The sequence below is a fragment of the Equus przewalskii genome, chromosome 3, assembly GCF_037783145.1.
Source record: "Equus przewalskii isolate Varuska chromosome 3, EquPr2, whole genome shotgun sequence".
NCBI lineage: Eukaryota > Metazoa > Chordata > Mammalia > Perissodactyla > Equidae > Equus > Equus przewalskii.
The window spans coordinates 18,058,547-18,070,309 of NC_091833.1; the positions used below are offsets into that span (position 1 = coordinate 18,058,547).

At 56.8% G+C, this 11,763-nt stretch overlaps 1 protein-coding gene across 3 annotated transcripts; it reads left to right on the forward strand.

Annotated features, from left to right (window-relative positions):
- The first annotated feature begins 143 nt into the window (after positions 1-143).
- EDC4 (enhancer of mRNA decapping 4) lies at positions 144-11,684 on the forward strand. Of its 3 annotated transcripts, none has more exons than XM_008518205.2 (29): positions 144-598; positions 3,017-3,173; positions 3,577-3,688; positions 3,990-4,089; positions 4,350-4,539; positions 4,648-4,795; positions 4,885-4,989; positions 5,319-5,428; positions 5,522-5,605; positions 5,699-5,794; positions 5,893-5,995; positions 6,113-6,293; positions 6,388-6,460; positions 6,567-6,658; positions 6,739-6,926; positions 7,018-7,148; positions 7,241-7,394; positions 7,733-8,166; positions 8,250-8,354; positions 8,440-8,592; positions 8,678-8,714; positions 8,848-9,025; positions 9,137-9,292; positions 9,399-9,514; positions 9,613-9,778; positions 9,866-10,052; positions 10,142-10,361; positions 10,746-10,909; positions 11,151-11,684. In XM_008518205.2, the coding sequence occupies exons 1-29, from the start codon at positions 514-516 to the stop codon at positions 11,341-11,343; spliced, it is 4,218 nt and encodes a 1,405-aa protein (XP_008516427.1). In that variant the 5' UTR covers positions 144-513; the 3' UTR covers positions 11,344-11,684. The 3 variants fall into 3 exon arrangements, with proteins under 3 accessions (XP_008516427.1, XP_070469809.1, XP_008516426.1); XM_008518204.2 differs by having other exon boundaries at positions 156-598; positions 7,226-7,394; XM_070613708.1 differs by having other exon boundaries at positions 8,848-9,292.
- Positions 11,685-11,763: the final 79 nt, after the last annotated feature.

Consider the following 11,763-nt stretch of genomic DNA (forward strand, 5'->3'; position numbering starts at 1 on the left):
GCCAATTCTCCTTGTTCCTGGGGGCTCTGAGGGACTGCAGCCTGGGTGGCTGAGTTGACCCTGTCCTAGGCCCATTATAAGTCCATGCTTTGGGAGTGGACATGTACCGGACAGGATATCCTGAGGCGGGTAGGGCTTTGGGCGGCCCAGTGTGTGGACATTTGCTCTAACTCAACCCCGCGGAACTCCCTCGGACCCGGTTGGCACAGGGGCTGGCCGGCCGAGGAGGACCGGCTCCAGGAGAGGCGAGGCGTCCGCCTCCAGACCGGAACCTTTCTTCTTCGCCGGGCGCAGGTTCCGGGAGCCGAGCTCGGACGGGCCGGAAGTGGAGGCGGTTGGTGGGGTTGGCGGGGCTCAGGGACGCAGCGCGGGCGGCGGTTTGCGGGCCGCGGGTGGACCGAGTGTAGTGACCGGCGCCCGGCTGTCTGGCCCCGGCGGGGCTGTGTGAGGCTGGACGGTGCGCGACGACAGGGAAACTAACGCGGCGCTGACGGGGTCCCCGCGGCTGGGCCCATGGCCTCCTCCTGCGCGAGCATCGACATCGAGGACGCCACGCAGCACCTGCGGGACATCCTCAAGCTGGACCGACCCGCTGGGGGTGAGCCGGGACAGTGAGGGTGGGTCCTCAGCGAGCGGGCAGTAGGGCGGCGCGGGCCTGGGCAGTCCTCGGGGCCCGCAGGTCCCTCAGGACCGGCTCTGCATCCTCCTGGCTGGTGAGGGCAGACGAAGGTGGAAGGGGTAATTCCCTGTGTGCTCACCGAAGGGCGTAGACCCCCAGGTGCGATCCCTCCCCATCCCGGAGCTGGGCTGTTCTGCCTCGTCCTTCAGCGTCTCAGCTGAAGGTGAGGCCCCTTCTCTGACTCTGCAGGGCGCCCCTGGTGTCCTGGCCCCAATGTCTCTAGTGTTCCTAGGACTGGCCAGGGTTCCCTACCCTTTTGCCATATAGTTCAGAGGCCTGGTCTGGGCTCTGTATGCCAAGTTCTGGGTCTAGACCCAGGCACTGTGCTGAGGAACCACCGATACCCCTTTGCAACTTGTCCTTCCTTCTGGAATACAGACTCCAGGCCTGCTGTTCTGAAACTGATTTTCAGGAGGAGTGTGACCAGCCCCAATTCCATAATCTTTCTGGGTTTAAGGCAAATCACAGGCTGCACAGCTCTGATTGGATTAAGCTACAAACGTCTCAAACCCTAGTTTATTTCCATTCCATTTAAACTTTACTTGGGCATGCACTAATACCTCAGAGCTGTTCCCTCGAAGAGCCCCCAGGACATCCATTATATTACAAGGTTGTAATATAATGCTGTTGTCATTGAAAGAGAGGAGTGTTTTGATATTGTGATGGGATTAGGGTCGGTGGGGAGGGGGCTGGGGAGTGCCTGAGAACAGATTCAAGAGAAAGGAGACAATGTTTAGACTAGGTCTTGTAATATGAATAGAGGTTTGGGTGTCAGGAAAGGCATTCTACAAAGAGGAAATAGCACATGTGAAGGTACCAAAGTTTCCTGGCAGGTTCAGGGACCATTGAAAAGTTGTAGTGGTTGAAAGACTGGCTGGTGATGGTGGTGTGGGTGTGCAGTGGCCAGAGCTGATAATTGGTCTTAATTCAGACCCTGCTCTTAAACCTGCTGGGAGACCCAAACTGGCTGCTTTTGGAAGCAGGCACTGGTGTTCACTCTGGGTTGGTTGCTACTCCCTGCTCCCTGAGAAAATCCATCTGCTGCCTGAAACTACTGAGTCCTTTGCCCCAGGCCTTGAGTGTGTGCTCCCTTTTCTCATGAGCTTGGCTTGGGCCTCTTATGGTCATCAGCTGCTCTGCAGACTAGACTCCACAAAGGTTTGGTAGAACCTGGCATGGCCAACCTTGTGCAGCTTGTTTGTTTGTCCTCATGGTAGCCTGCCTGGGAGGGAGAGTGGTCAGCTTACCCCTGAGCAGCTAAGGTGGCTCTGGTCCAAGTGAAGTGGCCTGGAGGCTTTCCTCTTAACTCCTTGTTTATTGATTGGCACTTGATTCCCCTGTTTGCCAAGTAGCTCTTGCTTGTCTCCTGTCACTGGAGGACCATGTCAGACCTCAGCAGTTATGTGACTCGAAACTTGCTATGTTCCTGAATGTGGACCCCTAGTCTCCTTGCCACCTGGGAGTTTTGGAGTGGTGTCTGAGCCTCTAAGGATGCTTGAAACTCAGTCAATGGCAAACAACTAAAGTACTGTCTTTCCTGGCTCTGCACCCTACCCCAACTCCTCCTCTTTATTTCTCTCCTCTTTATCCAGCTCCTTCATGTCCATTTCTCCTGAGTTTTCCTGCCCAAGGTGGCTTCTTCTGAGCCATTTCTGTGTGGGGCAGGCTCCTTCCTTTCTTACTCCCACATCTTACCAGTGTCCTTCCATTCCTTAGGAGCCCATTCTCTCTTCTCCAACCCCTGCCACTCCCTTGGTCTAGGCCCCGGTATCTCTCACCTAGATTCTCAACTATCCTACATGCTGCCTTAGAGCAGTCAATCCTCTGGGCAGAGCAGTCCCTATCACCTTCTCATTTAGAATTCTTTTGTGGCTCTCATTGCCACAGGGAGAATCTTAGCACCCGAGCCCCATGCCTAAAACCTCTACAGCCTTGTTTTCCCTCCATCCTTCCCATGTTTATGTATTCTGGCCACACTGGCTGTGATGGTGCCTCCTCTAAGAAATCTGTCCTAATTCTTCCCATTCTCTCCCTCAAGTAAACAGGGTTCCTCTGTACTGACCTGAGCCTGAGTATTAATTGGTCTCAGAGGATCCTTGATGGCTTGTCTCCCTCCCCCAGGTAGAAGAGCCTTGTGTTCATCTTTGGTCTTGGCATATACTGGGTTCACCATTAGTGTTTCTGGAGAGATGAACAAAGGGCCCTCCTCCCCACTGACATACTGCGCTCAGTTGAATGTTCCTAGAGCACCCCATGGTTCTTGAATGAAGCTCTGCAGGAGGACAGGCCAGTGGGCAGGCAGAACAACCTCATCACTGTGGCCCTTTCTGTCCCCAGGCCCCAGTGCAGAGAGCCAGCGGCCATCTAATGCCTACAATGGGGACCTCAACGGGCTCCTGGTCCCAGACCCCCTCTGCTCAGGTGATGGTACTTCAACAAACAAGCCTGGTCTCCGGGCCATGCCACCTATTAATCTGCAGGAAAAGCAGGTCATGTGAGTGTCTGGGAGATGTCAGAGATGATGATGGGGTCTTTGGGGCATCTGCTAGCTGAAGGCATGAGATGGGGGAGAGAGGGGCCTCTGCTGCTTCCCCACTAGATGACCTGGGGTGGAGCACAACCACACTGAGTTTGCACTAGGATGAGGGGCAAGGACATGCTCAGGAGTTTGGCCCGGATCTGAAGTTTGGGCTCCTGGTTTAGCATGGAAGTAAGCCTATTCACAAGGAGGGAGGTAAGCAAGGGGAGCTGTGGGTTTGGGGACCAATGGACCAGGCAGAGCTGGCCATCTGGGATGTGACAGCTTCACCAGAGTAGCCGTATTCTCTTCTCCTCCCAACCCTGCCCATTGAGACTTTGGGTGAACAAGAGTCAAGCTTGTGTACCCCTCCCCCTAGCTGCCTTTCAGGAGATGACAGCTCTACCTGCATCGGGATTTTGGCCAAGGAGGTGGAGATTGTGGCCAGCAGTGACTCTAGCATCTCTAGCAAGGCACGGGGGAGCAACAAGGTGGGCACCAGGATGTTGTGGCATGTATGGTGGATGGGGGCACACTCAGCCTCTCCCTCTCCCCTCCCATGCTGCCAGTTCCTATGGGGACCATTTGATAGACAGGTAGTGTGCCTCAGTCTCAGGAAGCCAGGGTTGGCTGTCAAGTCTCAGTGGAAGCCTGGTCCCAAGAGTTGTGAATGGGTAGCTGGGCTCACACATGTGGCCTCTGCTGTTCCCAGGGAGGCTGGGGGCCACCTAGGCTCCAGGAAAGCTGTCCCAGCCCTCAGCTTCTATGACCTTCCTCACCCTTGCTTCCCAGGTGAAAATCCAGCCTGTTGCCAAGTATGACTGGGAGCAGAAATACTACTATGGCAACCTGATTGCTGTGTCCAATTCTTTCTTGGCCTATGCCATTCGGGGTGAGTATGGCAGGAGGGAGGAGGGAGATGTGCTAGAAGTCTGAGAGATGCAGATCCAGTGTCAGGCCACTCAGCCCACTCAGAGCTTATGGGTATAATGGAAGACTTGTCTGTGCTGTCTCACCTCTGCCAAACCTTGGAGGCCAAGTGGGAAAACTGAGCTTGAAACTCTAGTGGTATCAGACAAGCAAGTGCAGGGCTTCTCTGCTTCTCCCTCATCCTGGATATTCACTCATGGCCTACCGCTCTCCTGATTCCAGCTGCCAACAATGGCTCAGCGATGGTGCGGGTGATCAGTGTCAGCACTTCAGAGCGGACCCTGCTCAAGGGCTTCACAGGCAGTGTAGCTGATCTCGCCTTTGCACACCTCAACTCCCCACAGCTGGCCTGCCTGGATGAGGCAGGCAACCTATTTGTGTGGCGCTTGGCTCTGGTTAATGGCAAAATTCAGTATCCTTTCCCATAGGGTGGGATGGGAGACTGATGAAAGGTGGGCAGAGCTCAGGCTGCCAGACACACGTCATCATCCACCTGTCTAGCCCTTAACGCCCTGCTCAGAGAAGAGATTTTGGTCCATATCCGGCAGCCAGAGGGCACACCACTGAACCACTTCCGTAGGATCATCTGGTGCCCCTTCATCCTCGAGGAGAGTGAGGACTGCTGTGAGGAGGGCAGCCCAACAGTGGCCCTCTTGCATGAGGACCGGGTGAGGGGGCTGGTCCTGGGGGGAGAGGAGAGGACAGAACAACCGTGGTGTGGGCATGGGCTGAATACTCACCTCCCTGTACCCTCCAGGCTGAGGTGTGGGACCTGGACATGCTGCGCTCCAATCACAACACCTGGCCTGTGGATGTCAGCCAGATCAAGCAGGGCTTCATCGTGGTAAAAGGCCATAGCACGGTAAGCCCACAACTGATTGCCTCCCCTGCCTTCCCCTCTTCTTTATGTCCCACATCTATTCCCTGTACCCATAGTTGCCCAGGCAGCTTTACTGGCACTCTGCCCATGGGGACTCTGAGCACAAAGTGACCCTCACCTGTGCACCTCACACCTAACCGGGCTGCACCCCCCGGATCTGGTCGTCTCTACGACCACCCATTCGTTCATTCTTTCACACAAGAGTGTGGATTCACTGTTGGTCAGCCCAGCTTACTACCATCCCCATCTGAGAAGGGCTAGCTCCTACCTCTAGTCAAGTGGCAAAACAAGGCTCTTTGGTTTCTTCCCAGCGCCTAAGTGAAGGAGCCCTCTCCCCTGATGGGACTGTCCTAGCTACCGCAAGCCATGATGGTTTTGTCAAGTTCTGGCAGATCTACATTGAGGGCCAGGATGAGCCAAGGTAAGCCAGGGCCTGAGAGACTGGGACACATTCCCCACCCGCCAGATAAGGGACCAGATCACCCACTCAGGCCCCTCATCTGCCTGCCTGCAGGTGTCTGCATGAGTGGAAGCCACATGATGGGCGACCCCTCTCCTGCCTCCTGTTCTGTGACAACCACAAGAAACAGGACCCTGAGTGAGTGAGTGGGCAGGCAGGCAGGTGGTGGGCTGGATCTTGGGTTCCCAGCAGGGGACCCAGCCAGCCACTCAGTGCCTTACTGCTTTGCAGGGTCCCTTTCTGGAGGTTCCTCATTACTGGCGCTGACCAGAATCGGGAGCTAAAGATGTGGTGCACAGTATCCTGGACCTGCCTGCAGACCATTCGGTAGGCAGGGGCGAGGGGGCTGGGAAGGAGTGGCAGGGTTGGGGATGTGGATGCTTTTCACCCTCTCAGTGTCATTCATCCTGCCTTGCGGCCCCTAGCTTCTCCCCGGATATCTTCAGCTCAGTGAATGTGCCCCCCAGCCTCAAGGTTTGCCTGGATCTCTCAGCAGAATACTTGATTCTCAGCGATGTGCAACGGAAGGTAGGCTGCAGGGGGGCACCCTGGGCAGAGCTGGTATCATCAGGGAGGGCAGGGTGTGTGGCACATCCATAGCCCTCACAGCCTCTGAGCTTAGCTGTGAATGCACTGCCTGTGCAGGTCCTCTATGTGATGGAGCTGCTGCAGAACCAGGAGGAGGGCCGTGCCTGCTTCAGCTCCATCTCTGAGTTCTTGCTCACCCACCCTGTGCTGAGCTTCGGTATCCAGGTTGTGAGTCGCTGCCGGCTGCGGCACACTGAGGTGCTGCCTGCTGAGGAGGAGAATGACAGCCTAGGGGCTGGTGAGCTGCTCAGGGTTGGGGATATATGTTCATATGTAGGGGAGTACTGAGGCACAGAGGGCCAGGGGCTTAGTTGTCCACACTATCCTTGCAGATGGGACCCACGGAGCCAGTGCCATGGAGTCTGCAGCTGGTGTGCTCATCAAGCTTTTTTGTGTGCATACTAAGTGAGTGTACTGGGGAGATCCATCTGTGCCCTCTCTGTGCCCCTCCCCACTGTACTGACTCTAGCCCCTTGGAGCCCTCTCCTATTCTCCCCTTATCTTCCTGTAGGGCATTGCAGGATGTGCAGATCCGTTTCCAGCCACAGCTGAACCCTGATGTGGTGGCCCCACTCCCCACCCACCCTGCCCATGAGGACTTTGGTGAGTGAGAGGTGAGAGGGAAGTAGGTTAAACTGACTGAGGTCTGAGATGTGACTCAAATGGCAACTTTCCCCCCGTAGCATTTGGAGAGTCTCGGCCTGAACTGGGCTCCGAGAGCCTGGCTTCAGCTGCTCATGGCTCCCAGCCTGACCTCCGACGCATTGTGGAGCTGCCTGCACCTGCTGACTTCCTCAGTCTGAGCAGTGAGACCAAGCCCAAGCTGATGACACCTGACGCCTTCATGACACCTAGCGCCTCCCTGCAGCAGGTGTGCTGGGGGAGGGGTGTGAGGCTCAGGGCAGGGGGCCTGGGAATGCCCCACCCACAGGCCAAAGCCCTCATTCTCTGCATCTTCCCAGATCACTGCATCCCCCAGTAGTAGCAGCAGCAGCAGTAGCAGCAGCAGCAGCAGCAGCAGCAGCAGCAGCTCCTCTCTTACAGCTGTGTCTGCCATGAGCAGTACCTCAGCTGTGGACCCCTCCTTGCCCAGGTGAAGTGAGGGTCAGAGTTGGGGGATGGCAGCGGCTGGTTCCAAGTGATGCCAAGCTTTGGGTGCTTACTCCTCAGCCTTCCTGCCACCAGGCCACCTGAGGAGCTGACCTTGAGCCCCAAGCTGCAGCTGGATGGCAGTCTGACAGTGAGCAGCAGCAGTAGCCTGCAGGCAAGCCCACGCAGCCTCCTGCCCGGCCTGATCCCAGGTCCAGCTGACAAATTGACTTCCAAAGGACCTGGGCAGGTGTGTGTATAGGTGTGTGTGAAGTACAGAGTAGCAGGTATATGGCAGCAGGAAGGTTGGCAGCAGTTTCCTCCCACAGCACCCTGTCTGCTGGTCCTGCTCTGCCTCAGGTGGTCCATGTTTCCCCTGAGGTCATCTCATCCTCCCATATTCCCTGGAAGGCAGCTTCTCAGCCTCTCCATCCCCACTTCCTCTCCTCTTGGGCTGTGGCCATTTTTTACCTGCATCCCTCTTCCCTACTGTCCCATCTCTCATCACTACAAACACCAGTGCCTCATCTCTGTGCTTCCCCTACCCTGCTGCCTACTACCTAAGTCCCCATCTTTGGCCTACCTCAGGTGCCTGCTGCTGCTGCTGCACTATCCCTGGAGCTGCAGGAAGTGGAGCCCCTGGGGCTAACCCAGGCTTCCCCTAGCCGCACTCGCTCGCCGGATGTTATCTCCTCAGCTTCGACTGCCCTGTCCCAGGACATCCCTGAGATTGCATCTGAGGCCCTGTCCCGTGGCTTTGGCTCCTCTGCTCCTGAGGGCCTTGAGCCAGACAGTATGGCTTCAGCTGCCTCAGCACTGCACCTGCTGTCCCCACGGCCCCGACCAGGGCCTGAGCTTGGCTCCCAGCTTGGCCTAGATGGAAGCCCTGGGGATGGGGATCGGCATAGTACCCCTTCGCTCCTGGAGGCGGCCTTGACCCAGGAGGCCACAGCCCCTGACAGTCAGGTCTGGCCTACAGCACCAGACATTACTCGTGAGACCTGCAGCAGCCTGGCAGAGAGGTGAGGAGCTTGGGAGGGGGAAAGTGTGCTCATGGTAGGGACTTCAGATAGTCATCCACTGCTGAGTCAGCCTGTCTCCCCAGCCCCAGGAATGGCCTCCAGGAAAAGCACAAGAGCCTGGCCTTCCACCGACCACCTTATCACCTGCTGCAGCAACATGACAGCCAGGACGTCAGCGCTGAGCAAAGGTGGGTGCCACCCCACACTGTTCCTCTCACGAGGGTGGGCCAGCAAGTGAGTAGGCACTTATTCTTCTACTTCCCCTTCCCACAGTGACCACGATGATGAGGTAGCCAGCCTTGCCTCTGCTGCAGGGGGCTTTGGCACCAAAGTCCCCACTCCACGGCTGCCTGCCAAGGACTGGAAGACTAAGGGATCCCCTCGGGCCTCACCCAAGCTCAAGAGGAAGGGCAAGAAGGATGATGGGTAGGGGGGTGCTGAGGCTGGGGGGGCGGGGTGGTCCCCAGCCTGCCTGCCTGACATGGCCTGAGGTGCTTCTCACCTATGGCAGGGATTCAGCCATGGGATCTCGGCTCATGGAGCACCAGGTAAGTAAGCAAACACCCTTTCTATTTCTGGGACTCCTCCCTGTAAGGTGGAGAAGGGCTCTGGGCCATTCCCTGGTCTGGTGTGTGGGGATGGGTGGAGCAGGCATCATGTGACTGTTAGTGCTGCTGGCAGGTGGCAGAGCTTCCTGAGGACTGGCCAGCATTAATTTGGCAACAGCAGAGAGAGCTGGCAGAGCTGCGGCACAGCCAAGAAGAGCTGCTGCAGCGTCTGTGCACCCAACTTGAGGGCCTGCAGAGCACTGTCATGGGCCATGTAGAACGTGCCCTAGAGTCACGACACGAGCAGGAGCGTATCCTTGTGGGTGGTGGCACAGCATGGCGTAGTGGTAGGGGAAGCCACAGCATTCTTGGCCCAGGAAGGGACATGGGATCTCCAGGCCTATTCCTTAGCTACAATGCAGAGCGGCGGCTGGAGCGGGCATTGGCTGAGGGGCAGCAGCGGGGTGGGCAGCTGCAGGAGCAGCTGACACAACAGCTGTCCCAGGCACTGTCTTCAGCTATGGCTGGGCGGTTGGAGCGGAGCATACGAGATGAGATCAAGAAGACGGTACCTCCGTGTGAGTTTTATATGGAGACTTCTTCTGGGAGGACAAGGTGGGAGTGGGGAGGTAACCTGTCAAGTTACCTCTCATGGCTCCACCTCTCCTTCCTCACCTGTCCCAGGTGTCTCTAGGAGTCTGGAGCCCGTGGCAGGCCAACTGAGCAACTCAGTGGCCACCAAGCTCACAGCCGTGGAGGGTAGCCTGAAAGAGAATATCTCCAAGCTGCTAAAGTCCAAGGTGCTATTGGGCCCGAGATGAGGGAGGTTGGTGGTTGGTGGGCCTGGTCAGGCCAGCTGGGCTCAGGCTTTCAACTCGGCCCCTCCCTCTACCCCCAGAACTTGACTGACGCCATTGCCCGAGCAGCTGCAGACACATTACAGGGGCCAATGCAGGCTGCCTACCGTGAAGCCTTCCAGAGTGTGGTGCTGCCTGCCTTTGAGAAGAGCTGCCAGGCCATGTTCCAACAGATCAATGATAGCTTCCGACTGGGCACACAGGAATGTGAGTGGAGTCATATGTCCCACTGTGAGAGGAGCTGTCCCCTTTTCCCTCACTGTCCCTCTCATGGCTCCCGTGATCACCTCTCAGACTTGCAGCAGCTAGAGAGCCACATGAAGAGCCGGAAGGCACGAGAGCAGGAGGCACGGGAGCCTGTGTTGGCTCAGCTAAGGGGCCTGGTCAGCACACTGCAAGGTGCCACTGAGCAGATGGCAGCCACTGTGTCCAGCAGTGTTCGGGCTGAGGTGCAGCACCAGTTGCACGTGGCTGTGGGCAGGTATGTGGGCAGGGCACTGGGCAAGGTGTGGGTTTGGAAAGGGCCAGACCAGACTCTGTTTACGTCATCTCTCTCACTTCCCTTTGCAGCCTGCAGGAGTCAATTTTAGCACAAGTCCAACGCATTGTTAAGGGTGAGGTGAGTGTAGCACTCAAGGAGCAGCAGGCTGCCGTCACCTCTAGCATCATGCAGGCCATGCGCTCAGCAGCTGGCACTCCTGTCCCTGCTGCCCACCTCGACTGCCAGGCCCAGCAAGCCCATATTCTGCAGCTGCTGCAGCAGGGCCACCTCAATCAGGCCTTCCAGCAGGTATGTGAGGCGTTAGGCCCAGGTAAGGGTCAGATGCCTCCTGACAAGGCCCACACACTGTTCCACATGGGTACATTCCACTCTACCCATCAGGCTCTGCGCAGTCTGGCACTAGTGGAGAGTTCTTAGTTCTCTTTGGCCTCCAGGCCATTTCCCCTGCTTTTCCCTTTCCCTGGACCCCTTTCTTCCTCCCTCAACCCTCCATGCTTCATGACCATCCTCAGGAAATGTTTCTTGATCCCCTAGAGTAGTAACACAGCCCTACAGTGCTCTCTCTGGACCCCTAAGTACCTTACTCTGTGGTCATCCCCTCTCAGGCCACACAGCCCAGACAAGCAGCCATTCTATCCTGACATTAGCTATAAAATGCTATTCTCTACCCAGGCCCTGACAGCTGCTGACCTGAACCTGGTGCTTTACGTGTGTGAAACTGTGGATCCAGGCCAGGTTTTTGGGCAGCCACCCTGCCCACTCTCCCAGCCCGTGCTCCTTTCTCTCATCCAGCAGCTGGCCTCTGACCTTGGCACTCGAACTGACCTCAAGCTCAGGTGAGTAGGCATAGGCAGGGACCAGGAGGCCAGGACACAGGACGGGGTGAAGGTGGGGGAGCAGTTCAAAGCAGAGACTTCCACTCCTGCCTGACTCCCTTCCCTAGTTTACCCTACCATTCCCCTCTGCCCCCACCCATCTCAGGCTTGGCCTCCCTTGACCCTCTGGGCTTCAGTGCCACCAGGGGGCGCTCCCGTCCTCTGGAACCCACTGTAGCGTGTCCCTTTCCTCCACCTGCAGCTACCTGGAAGAGGCTGTGATGCACCTGGACCACAGCGACCCCATCACTCGGGACCACATGGGCTCCGTCATGGCCCAGGTGCGCCAGAAGCTCTTCCAGTTCCTGCAGGCCGAGCCACACAACTCACTTGGCAAAGCGGCCCGGCGTCTCAGCCTCATGCTGCATGGCCTTGTGACCCCCAGCCTCCCTTAGCTAAGCCTGCCTTTCCCAGAGGTGGGATGGCACTGGCGGCCAGCAGACAGGCTTAGGCCAAAGCAGGGTCATGTCTGCCTTTTACCTGCTCAGGCTCCCACCTCTGGGATATTTGAGGGGGGCAGCATTGGCTGTGGTCTACAGGTTGTGGTAGCCAGCAGGCTTAGGCTGGGCCCAGGGTGGGTATTGTGCCTTCTTGGGTTCTGCCATGCCTGGAGCATGACTCTGAGATTGTGACACCACTTGAGGTTGAATTTTCCATGTTCCTTTTTACCTCCAATTTGGATCTTTTTGTTTTTGAAAAACATTGAGAAATTCAATTAAATGCTTTTGGAATAAAATCGAGTAAATGTGTGCTTTTGGTGTGTCTTTGGTGTGACTTTAATTGCTCTCTGTTCCCTGCCTCCTCTCTTCTCCCTG

Coding starts and splice junctions, on each gene's coding strand:
- EDC4 (XM_070613708.1), top strand. CDS start 514: ATGGCCTCCTCCTGCGCGAGCATCGACATCGAGGACGCCACGCAGCAC. Junction 3,689..3,989: donor AGGCACGGGGGAGCAACAAG/GTGGGCACCAGG, acceptor CTTGCTTCCCAG/GTGAAAATCCAGCCTGTTGC. Junction 5,996..6,112: donor TCAGCGATGTGCAACGGAAG/GTAGGCTGCAGG, acceptor CTGCCTGTGCAG/GTCCTCTATGTGATGGAGCT.